The following is a 22510-nucleotide window of genomic DNA, read 5'->3' as shown; positions in this document are numbered from 1 at the left end:
AGCTGCAGCCTTCTTCCTTGCACACTCTTTCCTTTTCTGGCCCAGCAGCTCTAACCCCACCGCCTACCCTGTATTCCTGAAGTCTGCCTCCTATGCCCAGCCCAGCCTGGACCACCTTCTCAGCATCCCCTTCTTATCTGACTGCTGGTGTGCAGTTTCCTTTGCTCCACGCCTGAATGCAGATGAAATTAATTCATTCCCACAGAGTACCCCAGCATGAGGTCCTCTCACCTCCCTGCTGCCCAGGGATGTAAGTCAGTGATTTCCACAAGGAGGCCCTGATGCTAATTCTTCCCCCAATATATATAAATATACAGGTGCTTCCAGGAACTGTAAATATGAATCTACTTTAGGCTTTTAGAGCTACTGTGGAATTGAATAATCATAAAAGATACTACTTTCATGGAGATTTATGCCCTGCATCCCCCCCCTCCCTGCCTCCAGTTCTCAACCAATAAAAAAGCCATATTTTACCAAAATATATCTCCCATCAGTGGATCTGGAACACCTCAGTAACTGACTATATTTATTGGGAAATGATTCACATTAATTTCAGGCATCATCCTAATATTATATTTATGACAGACCGTTTGAGCATCGACAAGCGCCCTCGCCTCATTCCTGGCATACATTCTCTGTTTCTGCAAATACATATTGTAAACACTGCCTGGAGAGATAGAATCATAAAAATAAAACAGGTTATCTTTGGAAAATCTGTTAATTCTAATCAAATAAGACAAGCACTCACCTGATTTTTGAGAAGCTGAGAGGCTTTGCCCAAGGAATTTGGGAGTATTTGTCTTGGAACTTTCTTATTTCAACCCCCCCCCCCCCCCCACACCCACACACACACACACTCTGAGATGTGATGAGACTTTTTCATGCTGTGGAGACCCTCACAGTGATCCAGTCTTGACTGACAAATCCTGCCAAGTGAATAGTTGCTCAGTGTGCAGAAGGGGAAACTAAAGGGAGGCCAAGGACAGGAAAAGATGGGGGCCGGTTTGTGCAGTGAATCCATTTTATGTGGCCTGATGCAGCAAGTGCGGGGGAAAGACCCAGTGAGCAGAAATGCAGAACGCCCTGAGCATAGACCCAGCGAGAGGAAATGCAGAACGTCCTGAGAATACTGCTCCTTTGGACAAGCCAGAAGAAGAGAGATGAGCAGGGGCCGTTTTCTGATGCTGGGAGGGAAAGGTTCAAGGGTTTATAAGAATGGATCTCTAATATTTCATCTTTAATTATGTGTGCAGTGGGATGTACCTCCCCACACTCACACCATTGCAGCTGTCATGTTCGGTAAAGGCCACAATCCAGGACAACCTTCCTCCAGTGGGAGATGTTCTGGAGAAACGGGACAAAAGGCTTTGTTTACTCTGGGTTGCTGTAGTCTAAGGCAGCTGTTTCCACCTGCCCACCATTCATTCTGGCATCTGTGAACAGCACCCCTTCCTCATCTCTATCTAAGCACTCAAGTGAAGCCCACCTCAACCCTTGGCTCCAAGGATGAATGAGCACATGACTTAGACCTGGTCTGTAAGAGCATTGTATCCTTTTAGACTCAGTGATTGGTTCCTGGTAGCCATGTGATTCAGACCTGGCCAATCAGAGCATTCTATTCTCCTATAATGATTGGCCTCAGGTCTGACCAAACAGAGGTTGCTATCCTTCTGGTTATAGCAGTTGCTTCCAGGATTGACACATGACCTAGGACTGGCTAATAAGAACAACTCACCTCCCTGTCCCCAGAGATTGGTACATGAAAGCCAGGCTGAAAAAAACGCTGCTCCAGAATTTGTGCTGGAACTTTAGAGAAGGAAAAGTGAAGCCCTCTTTAGATGGGGACTTTTAAGGGATAGGATGTAAGCTTGAATGCCTAGCAGCCATTTTGCCACCATGAGGAAGAACCTGCTTGAGAATAAAGATCATAGAGGAGGCTCTGGCCGGGTAGCTCAGTTGGTGAGAGCATAATCCTGATACATCAGAGTTGCAGGTTGGATCCTTGGTCAGGGCATATACAAGAGTCAACCAATGAATGAATAAATAAGTGGAACAACAACAACAACAAAAATCAATGTTTCTCTCTCTAAAAGACCATAGAGGAAAACAGAGTGGAGAGATAAGGAAAGCTGCATTACTAATAACAAAAATTCTAATACTAATAATATCTGACTCTTATATTGTGCTTAACATTTTCAAACTCTACTCTAGAGTTACACCTGTAATGATTCATTTGGCCCTCCTAACAACCCTGGGATCCTGGTACTTTTATTCCTTCCACTTCACAGATGAGGACATAGAGGCAGAGAAGTCACTCAGTAAGTAGTAGAACCAGAATTCAAATCCAAGTAATCTGGCTCCAGAGTCCTTGTTTATAACAACTATGTATCACTCAACAAACAGTTATTGAGCACCTACTGTGTGCCAGGTTCTGTGGAGACATGAAGATGATTCATCTCTGATCCCTGGTCTCCAGGAGCTTAGGGTCTAGGAGAGGGGTCCAGAAAGCCAGCAGCCTAGCCTGTGGAGTGTGACCAAGTGCGACTATAGCAGCCACCATCAGCTTGTGACTGCTGATACCGCCTGCTTCGATTTGCAAAGACACTCCTTCTTTTCAGGAGAGCAACTCTAGCCCTAACAGGCCTTCAAAAATGTCAGGGGTATTTTTAGCCCAGAGAGTTGGTGCATCCAGTGGCAGATTGGAGAAATGAGGCTGTGCTCTGGGGAAATGAAATGTGAAGCCACAAGAAACTCTATTTCAGGAGAGGGGTTGGGCTCAGGGAAGACTTGGGGGCTTCAGGGAGACATGGGGAAAGAAGCCAGGCTGCTAAGCATTTGGAACTGGAGAGGGGTGGCGCCCTCAGAGGGATGGACAGTGACACTGTCCAGTCCAGGCCAGCGATGGTTGCTCTCACCTGATGACTGCAGCACCATCTCTCAGGTGTCTTGCTGTGATGCCCCTCCCCCGCCCCGCACCGAGTCCATTCTCCACTGGCAGCCACCAGTGCCATATAGACCCAAGAGAATGAAAAACAGGGACTCGAGCATTTGTATATACATGTTCATATCAATACTATTCACAATAGCCAAAAAGTGGAAAAACCCCAAATGTCCATCAACAGATGAATGGATAAATCAGTTGTAGTCTATCCAAACAATGAAATATTATTCAGCCATAAGAAGGAATGATAGCTGCTACACCATGGATGAAACTTGAAAACATTATGTGAGTGATTGAAGCTAAGCACAAAAGGCCACATATTGTATGATTCCATGTATATGAGATATCCAGAATAGATAAATCCATAGAGACAGAAAGGCGATTGGTGTTTGCCAGGAGCTGCGGTAAGGAGGAAATGGGGAGTGGCTGCTAAGTATGGATTTCCATTTGAGGTGATGAAAATATTCTGGAACTAGATAGAGGTAGTTGCACAACATTGTAAATGTACTAAATGATACTGATGTTTACTTTAAAAAAAGATTTTTAAAATTGATTTTTAGAGAGGATGGGAGAGGGAAAGAGAAAGAAACATCTATCGGCTGTGATCCTAGATTAGATCCTGGATTGGAAAAATAATAATTGTAAAATGAATTTTAGGTCAATCAGTGAATTTTGAACATGGAATCTAAAATTCAGATTCTAGAACTGTATCAGTATTAAGTTTCCTGAATGTGGTAATTGCACAATAATTACATAAGGAAATGACCTTATTCTTAGGAGCTACACACTGAACTGTGGGAGTAAAGGATCGTGGTAGTGACTGCATTAACTCACAAATGGTTTTGGGGGTTATATATATTACACACACACACACACACACATATATACATATAGACAGAGAGAGAAATTAAGCAAATGTGGCAAAATGTCAACATTTGGCAAGTCTGGAGAAGTTCAGGGAATTTGTTGCACTCTTCTTGCAACTCTTCTGTTACTTTTTTTTTTTCTCCAAATAAAAAGTTTTTGGAAAAATGTCCATCTGCAGAGAGTAAAAGCAGCTCACATTCCACCGAGGGAGGGGCTAACACTTTGGGAAACACTACTTGGTGCAATTTCTCCATCTCTCTTTCTTTCCCTTTCTTAGTTCTTACCCTCACAGCTCAGTCTCTTCTGAGTAGGCCCTACCTACGCATTTCCCTCTTAGATTCAGGTCCCACATTTGCATATTAAAGGTTCTGAAAAGTCCTGCAGCCACAAAAATGTTGAATGCTTTTTGTTGGGGTGAGGGGCTATTGTTTTTGAGCCCCTACTTTGTCCCTGGTACGCTGAGAGCGCTAGGAGATGGATGCTGCCATTACACCCATTTCACAGTTGAAGGAACTGAGGCTCAAAGAGGCAAAGTCACATATCCTAAGGTTACTGGGAAGCTGAAGAACAGGAATCCCATACCTCCCTTAGTTACCATGATATACCTGCTTGGGGAGCCACAGCACAATTATTGGAGAGAACTTAGTGGCTGAGAGCAGGGATTTTAGATTCACATTCCAGCTCTGCCACTTGCTAGCTTTGTGATCTGGAACATCACTTATCTGTACCATGGGGGTGGTGACAATTAAATGAATCAGGACAAGGAAAGCACTTAGAGCAGTGTCTGACACAATGCCTGGGAGAAATGGAGACTCAGAGAGATTAAGTGACTTGGCCAAGGACACACAGGAAGTTGCAGGCTTAGGGATTGAACTCAGGCCTGGTAGACCCAGAGACCCAGCTATGATGCTGTGTCCTGCTGACCCTGAGCTCTGGGTTGAATTCACCTTCTGGTTCTGGTCCCATTTGCCCCTGTATCACAGCTCCCTTCCTGTTTCCCTGCCCTAGTCAAGGCCTATACCCATTTTCCTATTCTGAGGTGGCTCCAGTCAACCCTCATGAGGACAGGAGACATTGCTCTGAGCCCCTTGCTTGGATCTCCAGCTCACATTCCACACCCAGCCTCCCTGGGGAAGGAACGCATCTTCCCTGCCACCAAAGGAATCTAAACTGCCGCTGCAGCCAGCCCGTCCACTCGAAACCCATGGGTTACCAGATTGTCCCTCAGGCTCACCCACCTGCCAAATGAAGGACCACACTAAAGCCAGCATGGGAGATATTTATTCAGCAAAGAGAGGAAAACAACAACAACAATGAAAACAACAGGGTCGGAATCCATTTCAGCCTAACCGATATTTTACACAATTGGATACGTTTGACTAAACTAATACATATGTATGGGGACTGGTGCATTTCCATTCAAACCAATGTAAATTACCTTTGACCAATATATTTTCCTGGAAATCAATGCATTTTAACACGAGATAATATTTATGAAATTGAATTTTTTATTGAAGCTAATGCAATTCTATTCTATTTTATGCATTTTTATTAAACTAATGCATTTTAAATTAATCCATTGTATATTAAGTACAACAGACATTGGTACTTACAGTAAAATAATATATGCCTGCTGAAATCAATACAGTTTTAAAACCGGGTGTTTTCCATTTAACTGAAGGATGTCAAGAGTATGCAGCCACGAGTTCAGGGCATGTGAATGTGAAATTATGTCTTTTTCCCCCCAAAATCATTATCACGTAAAAGATATTGTGCCTCAGGATATGGCCACGAGCTCTAGGATTTAGAATTAATTCACTATTATGACAGCCAACTCAATCAAACATCCTACTTGACCGACTTTTTGACCAAGTGGACTGATGATTCTTAATCATAGGGAGTGATACAAGTCACTTGTCACTGCTAATAAAATACTGAAATTTGCAAATAATTTACCTTGAAATGAAAGCTAATATTTTGAATCAGACAGGGTCTTGCAGGAAAAGATGGTACACTCAAACTGGTATTTTGAGAAGAGTTTAATAAAGAGAGTATTTATTAAGGCGAGGGCACGCTTAGAAAAAGCAATGGTGTAGCCCCCTGTGGCTAGTAACCAGGGGAGCTCTCACCATCTGGGTATGCTGGGACCTGGAGGGAGCGGCTGGCAAAGAGAGACAAGCTGTGGCCACCAGTGGAGAAACTCAGTCTCTCTTGGCAATCCCACAGAGAGGGGCCTAGAGGAATAAATACCTGCCCTCTCTCCTCCCTCCTGATCGCTTGTTGATACTTTCCAGTGGCCAAATCAACCAGAAGGCAGAGGACAGGGACAGTGTTGCTGCAGTCCTGGGGCAGCAGAGAATAAGCTGGATCAGGCGTCCTCAAACTACGGCCCGCGGGCCACATGCGGGTGTTTTTTGCCGTTTTGTTTTTTTACTTCAAAATAAGATATGTGCAGTGTGCATAGGAATTTGTTCATAGTTTTTTTTAACTATAGTCCGGCCCTCCAACGGTCGGAGGGACAGTGAGCTGGCCCCCTGTTTAAAAAGTTTGAGGATCCCTGAGCTGGATAAAGGTGAAGGGTGAACTTGGGCAGACAAATAGAGGATACCAGCACACGTACTAAGTGCTTATTGCACACTAAGTGCTTTCTCAGTTAAATCTCACAACACCCTATGAGGAAGGTGCGACTATTATTCCCATTTCCAGCATGGGGAAATTGAGGCTCAGAGAGGTTAAGTGGGAGTGCTAGGGCGTGGGCAGAGGTTCATCCAACTTTGAGGAGGAAGGGGACAGTTTCTGGGAAAGACTTTTCTCTTGAATAGAAGAAGACAAGGTTTTCTTTAACCTCATCATACCCCCTTCCTTGCTGCTTGGAACTGTGACATGGGGACCTGATGTCTGGACCTCTGGCAGCCATCTTGTGACTATGAGGGGCGACATCACCAACACACTGAGTGGAGTAGGGCAGCAAGAGCAAAGGAGTCTGGGTTCTTGCTGCTATTGTTGAGTCCCTAAACCAAGCCCAGAGCCTCCTACTGATAAGCTTCCTGATAATTAACAGGAAACACTTTTTTTTTAAAACTTTTATTTAGATTTATTTTATGCTGAATTTACTCCTGGGCCATAAGTTTTTGTTTGTTCAGTTTCTTCTGAGATACCTTTTTCTTCTGTGCAACCTCCTCTTCTGGTTTAGGAACAATCTGCTCCTTCTCAGTACGGATCATCTCAGTGTGGCAGGGAGAGCTCACGTATGGGTTAATCCGCCCATGAGCTCTGTAGGTTCTACGCCGCATCTTGGGGGCTTTGTTCACCTGAATGTGCTCGATGACCAGAGAGTCTACATCTAAACCCTTAAGTTCAGCATTGCTCTCGGCATTTTTCAGCATGTGCAGCAAAAACTCAGCACGCTTTTTGGGCCACCGACCCTGTGTCCAGCCCCACTGTTTTGCCTGGGGACACCTACCAACGCCACCATTATAATGACGGAACGGCACGCACTGCTTCTTTAAAGTGATGTCCTTCAGATACTTGGTGGCTTTTCGAATATGCATGCCCTTGATGGCCTGGGCAGTTTCACGCGTGTTCTTAAAGTGAACACGGAGATTGGAGCCTCTTGATTTGCATGATTTTGTGGGGTTTTCTGGGTCTCGCGAATAGCGAACCATCTTCAGAAGTCACCTATTGCCGCTTTGGGGAAGAGCAACAGGAAACACTTTTGTCTGTTAAAGCAATGTTGGTTGAGTTTCCTGTTACTTGTAGCTAGAAGCATTCCTAACTGATACACTGTTACAGATACATCCTATCTAATAATAGACAAATATGCAAATTGACTGCACCTTCGCTACACCCAAGCCACACCCACCAGCCAAGCCACGCCCACCAACCAATCAGGACGAGTATGCAAATTATCCCAACAAAGATGGCAGCTAATTTGCATATCAAGACAGCTTAGAAAGAAACCAAGAGCTGCAGAAGGGAGCAAAGCTTCGGAGAAGCAAGCAAGCCAGGGGGAGGAGAAGGGATGAGCGGAGGCGGGGCCAGGAGAGAAGGGAAAAGCAGGCGGGCTGGCGGAGAAGGCGGGGCGGGGGAGAAGGGAGGAAAGCAGGCAGGGCAGAGTAGAGTGCAGCAGGAAACCCTATTGCAGGATTTTTCCTGCAACGGGAACGCTAGTTGTTTTAATATTTAATCATGAACATACTGTATATTATCTTTGTGAAAAATAAAAAAAAAAGCAAATAACTTTTTAACCACTCCCTCATCCAACTTCACTAAATTGGTCAAGGCCATTTTTCCCCCCTTCAGGACAAAAACCCAGATGTGAATGACTTTGAAGGCTGAATTCACAGACCTATTTTATTACGTTTTTTTATACAAGGTTTTTTCATTATGCACATTTAGCTGGCAGAACAGCTCAAGCGTGTGCATTTCTGTATTCCCTCTTGTTGAGAACCCCATTTGCAGCTCTCACAGGGCACAACACTGCTATTGTTGCATTTCCTATGAGAGAACCTTAAAAACCTGCTCTCTTCCACCTCCATCAGCTCCGAGTCTGTTCAGGGAAACTTCCAGGATTCCTAGTTCCAACCACAGAACTCCAGAAGCCTTGAGGGAGCTCATGGCATTTCCCTAGAACTCTCAGTTGACAACAAGCATCTTCCTTCTATGAGAGAATTTTGTTCCTAATTTTCATTTGCTCCTCCCTCTGAATATAAACTCAGAAGATTCTGGGGCCTTAAGGGCTTGAGAAATTTACTCCTTTCTCAAAGATTTACAGTGATGAGATTCCTTAATTTCACCCATTGCTTTGGGTCTGCTGGGCCTCAGTTTTCTTAACTGGAAAATGGGAGTGATGCTAGGACTTAACTCATAGGATTGTGGAGGGAGAGGAGTTAAAACATGTGGAGTGACTGGAGAGAGTGAAGCTCAATATCTCTAGGCTCTTATGAATAGTGAAAGTAATAGCATTATTATCTCTTTGAGAGTCTTAATGTAGCCATCCACATTGCAGTCAGCTTCCTCAGTGCTGTCTTTATCATGGAGAAATCTAAGTCATTAGGATATCTAAACTTGAATGAGTATTTTATGAATTTATCCATAGCACTGAGTTATTGGGAGTTAAGAGCTTGGGTGTTAAAATCAGAGAAACCCGGGTTCAAATCTGACCTCCAATTTCCAGCTGTGTGATCTTAGGCAAGTCACTTTGCCTCTCTGAGCCTCTCAGCTTCCTCATTTAGACAATGACACTAATAATGGCTGCCTCATGGACTGGCTCGAGGCATTAATGAGGTTATACATGGAAAGTTCTGAACACAGGGCTCTTAAGAGCATCTGCCATCTCTCTTTATAGCTGTCTTTTTTTTTTCTCTCTCTCTCTTTGTGTGCACAGAAATAAGTATGGAGAGATAGATGCAAAGCTCTATGGTCTACATGCTATTCTGTCTCCAGAGACAGATGGAGAAAGGAGGAAAGTACAAGGAGGTTATTGGTTGAGTTGGAAATACCTTTTTTTTTTCTTTTAAAATAAAAGTGATCTCAATGTTTATAGAAAAGATAGAAGGGTTTCATTATTAATATTTTAATATTGTTTCTAGATTCCAAACTCTTTGTGGGTTAAGACCGAGTTAATGAACCTTAGTGTTCTGCACAGGGCTTGGTACAGAGCAAATGCCCAATCAATGCTTATTACGATAAGTTAATCTCTGCATTAGTCTGCTCAGGCTGCCATAACAAAAAACAAACAAACAAAAAACAAACAAACAAACAACAACAAACACACACAAAAACAACATATATTTATTTATGGCTTAAATAACATACATTTATTTTCCCACATATCTGGAGGCTAAGTCCAAGATCAGGGTGCCATGATGTTCAGGATCTGGTGGGGGCTCTTTTCCTAGCTTGGAGAGAGAGAGAGATTGATAGAGAGGTCTGGTATCCCTTCTTATAAGAGCATTAATCCTGTCATGGAGGTTCCACCCTCATGACCTCATCTAAACCTAATTATCTCCCAAACCCACCATTCCAAATACTAGCACATTAGGAGTTAGAGCTTCAACATATGAATTGGGGGTTGGGGGACACAATTCAGTCCAGAGCAGCCCCTTTGTAGCTTCAGCTGCAAAGTAGATCAAACCTCAAGGTGAGAAGAGTACATAATCCTTGGAGAAGGAGGATGGGGAGGGAAAAGGAGTTTAGCGTGGGCATTATAGGAAACCACAGGCCACCCACCCCTCTTGGCTCTCACTAGTGGTATAATGGTGAAGAGTTCAGGATCTGGAGTTCATGACTTGGCTCCATTGCTGTAACACCTTGGGCAAGTGTCTTACCCTCTCTGGGTGTAAATTTCTCTACTCGTAAAATTAGGACCATAGGAAATAGTGCTGCATTTGCCTGTATACCATTTCCCTTTCTTGTGAAAGCAGCCTCTTGGTTTTCTTTTGGCTAGCTTATGCCCTTGTGGCTTTGCCCCATCACCACCCTGCCCCAGCTATAGAATTGGGCTGCAATCTAGGCCTGGTCTAGTAGAGTCAGGAGGATTGGTTCTTGCATATGCATATGATCTGACCTGGACCAATGAGAGTCTTACCCAGGATTTCTGATGGGATCTTTTGGAAGAGGCTCTCTTTTCCTGGAGGATGTTAAGAAGGGAGGATGGAAGTATGGACTCTGGCAGCTATCTTTGTGACCCAGAGGAGAGAAGCCTGGCTGAGAATGAAACCAACACAGAAGAAATCAGAGCTTAGAGAAGGGATCCATAATTAAACTTTCCAGTTAAATAAGCAAATGAACTATTTTTGACTTAAGCCAGTTTGAGTTATGTTTCTGATCATTACAACCAGAAGCATGTGACTAATTCAAATGGATTGGATAGAACTGTTGACATTAAACAGATAACCAGATATTTCTCCAGCAAAATGGTTTTATTCGGGAACAAAAAAGCAGTGCAGTAGATATGCATTCTAATGCCAAACCAGGCGTGCAAGTCCACAGAAACAAAGCAGGAGAGGACCTCTCTTTTATGAACTTGGAAGGAGCTGCTGTAAATGAAGAATCTGTTGCAGGAAACGGAAGTTTCAAAGTATAGTGAATTCTCATTGGCTGAGTTATGGCAGTCTCCCATTGGCTGAACTGTTACTGGGCAAAGGGGAATTTTCCTTTCTCCCATTTAGGTAGTGAAGTAGTGTCACGTCCTGTGGGAGACACAAAGTATGGTCTCTTCCTGTTGGGGGTCAGTAGTGTGTACTGAGGGGCGTATAGGTCAGAGTTCTCTTCTAGCCTCCCACCTCCATCTTAAAGGAGGTTTATATTTATTAATTTTCTCAGATCTACCTCACTGTTTCTCACCTGGGCAGATGCCATCAGATTCTCTTGGGTGGGAAGTTCTGCACCATATTTGCCTGCATCCGTGAAGAGCATTAGGATGTGTCTACATATGCACTGGTGACTAATCAAGGACTCATACCGCTCTGGACCCTCACGACACTTCTGTGAGGTGGCCGAGCAGCTGTTCTTATCTTATGGAGGAGAACCATGGTGCTGGCCGAGCATCCTTTTCCATCTTCCTGCTTCCACTTTGCTCCGGTGTCGGTGCCACCTCTACCCCACACAGAGCCACTTGTCTGGGGGGGAGGAGCTGAGCCCACTCCCTCCAATCAGAATTACCCTCCACCAGTCCAATGTGCATGAGACTCCATTCTGGCCAATGAGATGCAAGATCAAATCTTCTGGGCGGGGCTTCAGGGAGAAGTCTCATGAGCCTCGGAAGGAAACTTCCTGCGAGCTTCGTGCTGCCGGAAACACGGCGTGCGCCATCTTGCTTTGCTCTGAAGTGGAAACCGTGTGGACGAAGCTTCGAGCAGGGACATGGAAGGTGCCGGCATCTGGATTGGAACCCCTGAATCACCCATCTGGAGCTCTACTCCACCTCAGCACTCCCCGGTATGTGAGGCAATATTGTCTCTTTCCACCAATTTTGAGTAATACATTCCCATTTTATAGATGAAAGAATTTCAGAGCAGGGAAGCGGCTTTCTCTGATATATGTATTGGCAGGATTATTTCGGTTGCAGTGACAGAAACCTAACTCAAACAGCTTAAGAAAAGAAAAAGGCATTTATAGACTCAAGTACATTCAGAGTGTGGGAACAGACAAATGTCCTTCAGCTGGTGAGTGGATAAACTGAGGGCCAGTCCTACGGTGTATTATTATTATTAGTCAGCAATACAAAGGAAAAAATTACGGCTATGCCAACAACATGGATGAACCTCAAATGCATGATTCTAAGTGAAAAGTCAGCCTCAGAAAGGCTACATACTGTGTGATTTCATTTCTATGACATTCTGGAAAAGGCAAAATTTTACAAACAGAAAGCACATCAGTGGTTGCCAAGGGATTGAGGGGCCGCAGGGGGAGGCAAGGGAGCAGACGGCAAAGGAGAATGGGGGATTTGGAGCTCGGATAGAACTGTTCTGAATCTTGGATTCTTCTGGATCTTGGTTGTGATGCTAGTTAAACAACGATATGTGTTTGTCAGTACTCACAGAGCCACACAGTAAAAAGGGTGAATTTTACTGTATGTATATTATGCTTTAAAAATCAAACTAAGCCCTAGCCAGTTTGGCTCAGTGGATAGAGCGTCGGCCTGCAGACTGAAGGGTCCTGAGTTCAAATCTGGTCAAGTTGTGGGCTCTATCCCCAATGTGGGTTGTGCAGAAGGCAGCCAATCAATGATTCTCTCTCATCATTGATGTTTCTATCTCTCTCTCCCTCTTTCTTCCTCTCTGAATCAATAGAAATATATTTTAAAACAAATGAAAAATAAAAATAAGAGTGAAAGTTCTGAGGTAGGATGGGGAGTTACTCCTTAATGGGTACAAAGTTTCCATTTGTGGTGATGAAAATTTTTGGAAATAGATAGTGATGATGGTATGTATGGTTGCACAATGTTGTGACTGTAATGCCACTGAATTGCACATTTAGAAATTATTAAAGTGGCATTTTATGTTAAGTATATTTTACCACAATTTTTAAAGTAGAAGAAAAAAAGAGTCCTGGGGTAGATTTCAGGCATGGCTGAATCCAGGATTCTCTCCATCTCTCAGGCTCTCTTTTCCCCACCTTGGCTTTATTCCCAGCAGGTTCCCCCCCCCCCCCAAGTGGTGATATAGATGGCCTTGGTCAGTTCCGGGGATATCTCCTCCCAGCTTAGCAACATGAGCAGGAGGGAAGTGCTTCTTTCCCAGTAGTTCCTTAAGGTTCGATAGTTGGCTTACCTTGGGACATGAGCTTGCCCCTCAACCAGTCACTGGGGTCAAGGAGTTGGAATGATCTGATATGCCCACTCCTGGTTCTGGGGAAAGTAGATCTACCCAACCCCCTTGGAGGGAGAGTGGAGAGGGAAGGATCTCAAAAAAAAACAAGGAGCTTTGTCAGCAGCCCCTACACCCAAGTTAAATGTTGAATGGCCCAACCCCAATTCTCTGCCCGACATTTATGCAGGCTGTGCCATTCTGTCCTTACATTTTCTCCAGCAAAGCCCACGTAGGTACAACATACACTCATCATCTCATCCCAGGGTTTGCATAAAAACCCACGTCCACGAAGTAGCAACTGCAATGTTTTTCAATCACACAGCAAAGATATTTAAAAATATCACCCATATGTGTTTTAAATACAGGCAAATAGCTGGCAAGGCAGCAGGCTTCACACCCGCGTGCCATTCTGAGTTATAATCTTCTCGCTTCCAATTCTTGAAATCACACGTTGAAGGCCAGACAAGCACAGAACGTGGCTAAGGCTGTGCTTCTATCCAGAATCTTCCCAACCCCGAGCTGCCCAGCTTTCTTTTCTAGTGGAGGAAACAGATTTGATCCTGGGAAAGAATTTAAGGGCTCCTGGGCTTGAGCTGAATTATTTGTGCTCTGCTAAGAATATAGAATTGAAACTAGGAAGTTTTTAAAGAAGTTTGAGGAATTTCCAACCTCCTTCATGATACCATCCTTATCAGTCTAGCTCTCTCTTTTCCCCCTCTGCCTGCCCTTGCTTATATGTGATCTTATAACTTGAGATTCCCCATGTGTTTTTCACCTTCTAGATTTATACATTCCTTTAATAGCAAAATAATTCCCTCTGCTATGAGTAATTCCAACTTAGAGTGGCTAAAGTTATAACAGATCCTATATAATAAAAGGCTAATATGCAAATAGACTGAACAGCACAATGACCAGTCACTATGACATGCACTGACAACCAGGGGGCAGACACTCAATGCAGGGGCTGCTCCCTGGTGGTCAGTGCATTCCAACAGGGGGAGCACCACTCAGGCAGAAGCCAGGCTTTCGGGCAGCGGGCCTAAGCCAGCAGTTGGACATCCCCTGAGGGGTCCCGGACTTCGAGAGGGCACAGGCCGGGCTGAGGGGATCCCTCCTCCAGTGCACGAATGTCGTGCACCGGGCCTCTAGTTATCTTATAAAAGAAGGGCAGAAGTAGGTGAGTCTGAGTCTGGTGTAATCAGTGGCTATGTGACATCAGGTCTCTACCTTGCCATCCTCTGTGTGGCCTTTACCCTTAGCCTGCTTCCCCTCATGGCCCCGTAATAGCTGCCCCTGCACTAGGTATCTCATCTAGGCACAGAAAAGTCCACGGAAGCACTTCAGCAGATCTTCCCTCACATCTCATTGGCTAGAACTTAGTCACATGTTCACTCCAAAGCAATAACTAGCAAGGACAATAGGAGGAGCACCAAGAAGAGTAGGAAGAAAAAGGAGGAGGAAGAAAAAGAAAATGAGATAGAAGGGAAGGGGAAGAGTCACAGAGGAGGAGATTTCTGAGAAATCTCAGGGAGCTTCTGTAATATCTTCTTTATAATTTCTCTTGGGATTGATTCACATTTCATTCTTGCCCTCTTTATACCCTTCCTCCTGGCTCTGGCTCCTTCCTGTTCCCTTGCCTTGGTGCTTCATGGACTTAACTAAGGTGCTTTGAGTGTCGCTAGTCTTGTTTCAAAAGTTCTGGAATATGAAAGTTTTTATTTTCAAGTTTGTGGCAAACTTATTTGGTTACAAAATCTGCCCAGTACCGTGCAATATTTAGACTTAAAAAGCAAAACAAAAACACAGCCAGGCGGCCACAGATTCAGGATTCAAACCCAATAGAGTTATACCTCCAAGTCCAGACTTCTGTACCACATACCATGCCACATCAAAACCTGACCTCCCTGTCGCTGGCATCATCGTGCAGCCATTTCCCAGTGACTAATTTTTAAATAAGATGTGGTTGCCCCAAAATGTGGTTGCCCCAGCCGGTTTGGCTCAGTGGCAAGAGTCAGCCTGAGGACTGAAGGGTTCCGGGTTCGATTCCCTTTGTTGCGGGCTTGATCTCTAGTGAGGGGCATGTGGGAGGCAGCCAATCAATGATTCTCTTTTATTTTTGATGTTTCTCTCTCTTCCTCTCTGAAGTCAATAAAAATATATTAATAAAATAAAATAAAATGTGGCGCACACAATTTTCTGTACCTAATCTCTCTCTTACATTTATCTCTTGTCTGGACCACCATCTGTCCCTCTGAGCTGCAGTGATGCTTCAGCAGTGGGGCGAGGCCTTGCCAGCCAAGTTCCCTCCACCTTCATGCCACTTAGCAGCCTCTAGCAGATGCAAGTTTTCTGACACAGGCTCCCATAATTAGCAGATGCTCTTTAATTAGTGTTGTTTTCATTGCAGTTGTTGCCTTCCTGAGATTATCTTAATTCTTAATTCCATAGCCCTCAGGATACACATGTTGCTTATGTGCCATTTGCCTCTCTGGGGATTAGGAGGGAGTGAGATTGTTGGGGATTCTTGTGGTGGAGGGCTTACCTTTTAAAACCAGACTAGTTTCTAGGGAAGTTTCCAGACTTAGCAGAGGCCGGGAGGTTAGAGCTGATAGAACAGCTCAGTAGAGTAGGGAATGGGAGAAATCCAGCCTGCCTAGGTTTTAATCTACTTTCTGGCTCTGTGAGCCTGGGCAGATTACATCATCTCTGTTCCTCGTCTGTAAAATGGAAATACTAATAGTGCCTCTTTTGTGGGGTTGTTGTGATGTTAAATGAGATAATTCTTAGTGCTTAGAACAATGATTAAATTACAATTAATTATAATTATATTGGTTGCCTGAGAGTCATCTATCACCCACACCTCCAAGAATCACTTGGATCCCTGGGCCAACAACACTAATAAAAGTTAGCATTTGTAGAGTGCTTATTGATGTTGGGCTCTTTGCATGCATCATCTCATTTAATTCTCACCCCAACACTGAGGTCCCATTGTACAGATGGGGTTCAGAGAGGTAGAGTGATTTGCCCAAGGTCACATTTTAAAAGTGGCAGAGCAAGGAGTTGAATCTGAATATAAATTGGCGTTCTTTCATTCCAGCCCTGCTTCTTGTTGCTCCTTAAACAGAGAGTAACTGACTTGGCTTTCATAATGTTGTTTGCTTCTTCCAACTACTGAGTTTGGGGCTTTATCCCATTTTACAATTGAGGAAACAAGTTCAGGGGTGTGGAGTGACTTGCCCAAGGACACATACCTAGGAAGGGGAGAGCCAGGATCTGCATCCTCATTTGAACCTGCCTCTGATTTCAGACTCATTCTAGGCTCTCAGTCCCTGAGATACATAGCAATTGATTTTGTGCTTCTTCCAACACCTGTTCGAGTTTTTAACCCCATTTTATAGTTGAGTATTCTGAGGCTTGGGAGAGAAGCCAGCAAGTTGCAGAGCCAGTGTTTCAAACTCCTCCTCTGGACCCAATGCTCTTTTTCCTGCCTTTGGCCAGGAAATGCTGCCCAGGTAAGGGGATAGAAAGAGAAGGGAGTTCTAAAGGGGTAAGGGTGCTCCAAAGTTTAGCTTTGGGTTCACTTATTGCCAGCCAATCTGGGGGCTGCCCAGAGCCCTCTACTAGCAGGGGCTCTCAGGCTTGGAGGTGTGTTGGCGTATACACCAAGTGTCCACCAGGTGGTGCTTTTGCCAAAGGCCAGGCTCCTGGAGATCCCAGGACAGGCCTCACTACCCCACCCTGGGAAGGTAAAACCAGGCACACACTGTATGTATCCGCATAGTATGCTCACCCATGTGCACACACAGGCTGTACAGATCTGTGTATTAGTAAGAGCACACAGGTGTGTCCCAGAGAATCTGTTTATAGCCTGTATGCAAATGTTCATGAATACCAGGTAGGTGCATGTACTGGCATGTAGGAGTATGTGTGCATGTGCAAATGTGTATACATATGAGAGGGGTATAGACAAAGTTTGTGAGTGTGGGTGTATATGCATGTGTGTGCACATACGTGCAAATAAGTTTGTGAGTGTGTGCAAAAGGGGGTGTATCACATAGGTGGTAGATCTGCCTAGCCTGAGGTCTGAGGATCATTATAGAGTTTCTTTCCTAGGCTGGGCCAGATGACATCTCCGGGTCCCCAATGCCTGGCACATTTGCCAAAGACCCTGCTGGATGGCAAGGTTTGGGAGCAAGAAGGGTCATGGCAGAAGGGCTAGATTTGCTTCCTGGGTCAGGGAGTGCTTGAATTTTGGTGGGGGCACTTTGCTTCCCAGACACTGAGTTCTTTAGTCCACAGAGATTTCTGTGGTTGGAGGAATGGGGACCCAACCTTCAAAGACCAGCATCTAGAACCTTCATCTTGGACTCCTAGAGCTCTGGAGAGTATGGTTGGAAACTGTGGGTATAAGGAGTGTTGGCTCAGGGTTCTACTCTGACTCATCCCCTTACCAGCTGGGAAGTGAATTCAAAGCCCCATGGAGGAGTTAAAGGCAGGTGAGGAAGAGAAGAGGGTAGCATTCAGGGTTAAGAACTTGAGCCCCGGCATCAAACCGAACAGGACTTGACCTTCAGTTCTGTTACTTACAGGCTCGGTGACCTTGGGCAAGTCACTTACCATCTCCCCGACCTCATTTCCTCAGCTGTTAAAAGGAGGAAATGGCAGTGCTTACCTCCAAGGGCTGTTACAAGGAAGAAATTAGATAATGGGCAGAGCGTGCCCAGCTTGTGGAGAGCAGGCCATAAACTATAGCATTACCATTATTTTTTTTGTCCTATGGGGCCAACTGGATCATCTTTTGGTTTTTGGAAACCAAGAGCTGAGGAATCAGAAGCTCCAGGAAGGCAGAGAGTGGTAACTCGGGGACTGGTTGTCAGGGTGGCAGATACAGCCTCTATGGGTTTAATTTGTCTGAATGGCATCTTCTAGAAGCACCTTCATTCTCTTCTCTCGTGTCCTGAGCACATGTAACAGGAAAAAATAAAGCTGGGGTCAAGGTTTTTGCAGCAGGACTACCAAATGGTACACATTTTCTCACGTAGCTTCCAAAACATGCTCAGCCATTGTTTTGTTGTGTGAACTTTGGTAAGCTAGTCTGTCTCACTGAGCCTCAGTTTGCTTGTCTGTAAAATGGACATAGCCGTGATAGATGTGAGATTTGAGGAGAATGTTGGTGAAGCCCCTAGTGCGTAGTAGGGATCATTTTGACAATGGCGGTGGCAAAATTATTGGACAGGGGCAAAAAGAAAAGTGTAAGTATTGACATTTCTTCATCTTACCAAAGGAGGAAAAGAATTATTTTTGTTGTTGTTGTTTGGTTATTCAGTGGTATTTTGCTGACTAGATGAAATGTGAGAATCTTAGATTTGAAGGAGAAGTAATGGGAGAGAGGGTGCAGAAATGGAGGAAGAGGGAGAAAACTGGGGGAAAGACAGAGAGAAACTTACAGTAAGCATTGAGTGAGAGAAGATGGATGAGCAGTTTGAGAAGAGAGAAATTAAAAATAGAAACTGGAGTGATTGCTTTAATGAAGGGAACTTTGGGGAAAGAAAGAAGCAAAAAGGATTTTAAGGTATTACACCTTCCTTGCCCCTAAAGAAAATCTGCAGGAACAGTCTGCACTTTTTATTGAGGCTTTAAGGCAGGGGTCCTTCAACTTTTTAAACAGGGGGCCAGTTCACTGTGCCTCAGACTGTTGGAGGGCCGGACTATAGTTTAAAAAAAAACTATGAACAAATTCCTATGCACATTGCACATATCTTATTTTGAAGTAAAAAAACAAAATGGCAAAAACACCCGCATGTGGCCCGCGGGTCGTAGTTTGAGGACGCCTGCTTTAAGGAGTCCAGTTATTGGAGTTTTATTTGCGTGGGTGGGTGGGAGGTGCCAGAGGACTCAGTTCTGAGAGCACAAGGAAGACCTATGGCTATCCTTGGGGCTCAAAGTGCTGGGAGCCGATGGAGGAATGGGTTCCCTAATGGGCATAAAGCCAAATGCAGCCACTCAGGCCAGATGAGTCATCTGGGAGAGATGGAGAGCTAAATGGGTGCTCTGAATTCCATGGTGGTTGTTTCTGAGGACTTAGGTCATTCTCATTTGCACACTCAGATGTGAAAATGAGGATGCAGAACCAAAAGGCAGGTTCTTGTCCTGGGGCCAATTTCATAGGGGCTCAGCAGAGCTGTGTGCCTGAAGAAGAGCTTTTGCCAGTGTGGATCCAAGTCCTAGAAACTCTAATTAGCTAATGTTTCTAAATCTCCTGGAAGTTGTCAAGTGCCAAGTAGTGTTTCATTCCAGGGATACTATAGAAAATTCAGTTCTGGTTTTGGCTATTGATCTGGCTCTGAAAGGAACCCTGGGCCATTACATAATCAGAACTATTAGGATGATTTTTCAATAGACAGACATGTAAAAGCAGCTTAATAAGGATATAATTTTAAGTTCAGATGTTCTGTGATGTTGGATTAGAAAGGAAAATGTTGAGTTTCTTTTCTTTAAATCCATCTCTACCTGGAGTTGATCGTTATATATGGTGTGAGGGCAGGGATCTAATTGTATTTTCCCCCCATATGGATAGCTAGTTGGCCCAGCTAGGAAGCTTGGGAGATACAGCCTATCCTTTCCCCACTAGTTTATTATGCCAGCTGTGCCATCTCTTTGTGTGAGTCTGTTCTGTTAATTGTGGGCTCAATTCCCCAGTAGGGGGCATGCAGGAGGCAGCCAATCAATGATTCTCTCTCATCATTGATGTTTCTATTGCTCCTTCTCCCTTCCTCTTTGAAATCAATTAAAAAATATATTTTATATATATATATGTATATATGTTTATATATATATATATATATATATATATATATATATATAAATTAAGATGATGATGTGGAAATTACAAGAGGCCTCTAATCCTATTTTTCAGAACTATTGTTTGTTAACCATTTGATATATAGTTTTCCTTAACTTTTTCCTAAACACAATATTTTTCAGAACTATTGTTTGTTAACCATTTGATATATAGTTTTCCTTAACTTTTTCCTAAACACAATATTTTAAGCAAAGATGGGATTATTTCATAATTTCTATAACCTGCTTATGCTATATTTGCATGAATCTGCGTCTAGGCTTTTAATTTTGTCTCGTCCTCCAGCTGCACTATCTTTATTATTATTACTTTATATAATTTTATAATTCTTCAAACTTTCCCTGGTTATTCTTAGCCCTTGCATTGCCATAAGAATGATAAGATGGGCTTGTCATGTTATGTGAAAAATCATATTGGGATTTTGATTGGAATAGTCTTAAATTTATGGGTTAATTTTGAGAGAAAGGACATCTTCACCATGCTGTATCTTCTAGCCCATAAACATATAATATCTCTCTATTTAGTAGATCTTTTATAGACATGTCAGATGAATGTGCCATTCTGTAGTATGTTTATCAGTCAAGGGCCCAGGAGGAAATAGGTCCACCACCCCAACCAAATGAAAATTCCTGATGATAAAAGTAGTTTGTGCTCATAAAAGAAATTAAGCCCTAGCTGGTTTGTCTCAGTGGATAGAGCGCAGGCCTGCGGACTGAAAGGTTACAGGTTCGATTCTGGTCAAGGGCACATGCCTGGTTGTGGGCTCAATTCCCCAGTAGGGGGCATGCAGGAGGCAGCCAATCAATGATTCTCTCTCATCATTGATGTTTCTATTGCTCCCTCTCCCTTCCTCTTTGAAATCAATTAAAAAATATATATTTATATATATATATGTATATATGTTATTATATATATATATATATATAAATAAATTAAGATGATGATGTGGAAATTACAAGAGGCCTCTAATCCTATTTTTCAGAACTATTGTTTGTTAACCATTTGATATATAGTTTTCCTTAACTTTTTCCTAAACACAATATTTTAAGCAAAGATGGGATTATTTCATAATTTCTATAACCTGCTTATGCTCATTTTACCATATATCCTAGACATCTCTTCACTTCAACACATAGAAATAGCCCTCATCTTTCTTAACAATTGAATAATATTCTATGGTAGGTGTATTGGTCATGGTCCCAATAAGTACACTCAGCCGGGATTTTTAAATGACAGTATTTACAGAGGTGTATGCAGGAGAATGTTAAGGCACCCAGATGCTAGCACGAAGACGCTATTTTCACCCCAGATAGAAAGAGGTGGGGGGAAGGAGCAGTACTTGGGACCAGGGAGAGTAGGAGGACAGCTGGACCAGTGACATCTAGTGAAGTAGAGAGAGAGCTGGGGAAGAAATACTTCAACCTCTCCCTCCTTCCATCTTATCTCCTAGCACAGTGGTCGGCAAACTGTGGCTCGCGAGCCACATGCGGCTCTTTGGCCCCTTGAGTGTGGCTCTTCCACAGAATACCACAGCCTGGGCAAGTCTATTTTGAAGAAGTGGCGTTAGAAGAAGTTTAAGTTTAAAAAATTTGGCTCTCAAAAGAAATTTCAATCATTGTACTGTTGATATTTGGCTCTGTTACTAATGAGTTTGCCGACCACTGTCCTAGCAGGACGAAACCCCACTGGAAACAAGGGAGCTTGGGAGATACAGTCCACAGAGGTCAGCTTCTGGGGGGTGGGGGCACTAACAAGCGGGGAGTGAATGAGGAGAGGGAGCCCAGGGAGAAGAATCAGCATGGTATGAGTACACTACTGTTTGTTGAACTGGTCTCTGACACAGGGAGGGAATCAGGCCGAGGGAGCCTGCCCTCTTGTGTTGTTCCTCTTCAGTGAGCTTGGTCATTGAGTGTTGGCACATGGTTAAGCTGTAGCCCTTGCTTTCTAGGCATCTGCTTTTCCACCCATTCTTCCTCCCAATTAGAGACAGGGCAGGCTCAAGTGCAAAGAGCCCAATTCTTGATGTGAGTGAACCTAGGTATTAGTCAAGTTCTGCTCCTTCACAGCCACGTGACTATGAGTCAGCAACTTCCTCTCTTAAGGCCTCAGTCTTTCCATTGGTATTATGGGACTGCATATTCCTGTCCTGTCCAGGCCAATAATAATGATAGCTACTAGATACAGCACATTTATATAGAACTTTACATAGATTAACTCATTTAAATCTCATCACCTTGTGCAATTATTATCACCATTGTACATATGAGGAAAATAAGGTATAGAGGTAAAACACATACACACACCACCACCACCACCACCACCACCACCACCACCACCACCAGAAACTTGTGCAAGGTCACAGGCCTTGTAAGTGGCAGAGCTAGAATTCCCATCTAAACAGTCTGACTCCATAATCATGCTCCTAACTACTATATTAAGCTAATAACTTATTTATAAAGCATCTAACAGCCAGTAGGTGTTTAATAATGGTAGTGGTAGGTAGCATTGTGTCAGGTGTTCCTTGTATCC

At 43.8% G+C, this 22510-nt stretch overlaps 1 protein-coding gene across 1 annotated transcript; it reads right to left on the bottom strand.

Annotated features, from left to right (window-relative positions):
- Window positions 1-6900: 6900 nt before the first annotated feature.
- Window positions 6901-7497, bottom strand: LOC103287052 (60S ribosomal protein L17-like). The gene has a single exon (XM_054712573.1). It carries the CDS (start codon window positions 7471-7473, stop codon window positions 6919-6921), a length of 555 nt encoding a protein of 184 aa, XP_054568548.1. The 5' UTR covers window positions 7474-7497; the 3' UTR covers window positions 6901-6918.
- Window positions 7498-22510: the final 15013 nt, after the last annotated feature.

Source organism: Eptesicus fuscus, chromosome 23 (genome assembly GCF_027574615.1).
Source record: "Eptesicus fuscus isolate TK198812 chromosome 23, DD_ASM_mEF_20220401, whole genome shotgun sequence".
NCBI lineage: Eukaryota > Metazoa > Chordata > Mammalia > Chiroptera > Vespertilionidae > Eptesicus > Eptesicus fuscus.
The sequence above is the reverse complement of the archived record's forward strand: the minus strand, read 5'-3'. Positions and strand labels throughout refer to the sequence as shown.

Coding starts and splice junctions, on each gene's coding strand:
- LOC103287052 (XM_054712573.1), bottom strand. CDS start 7,473: ATGGTTCGCTATTCGCGAGACCCAGAAAACCCCACAAAATCATGCAAA.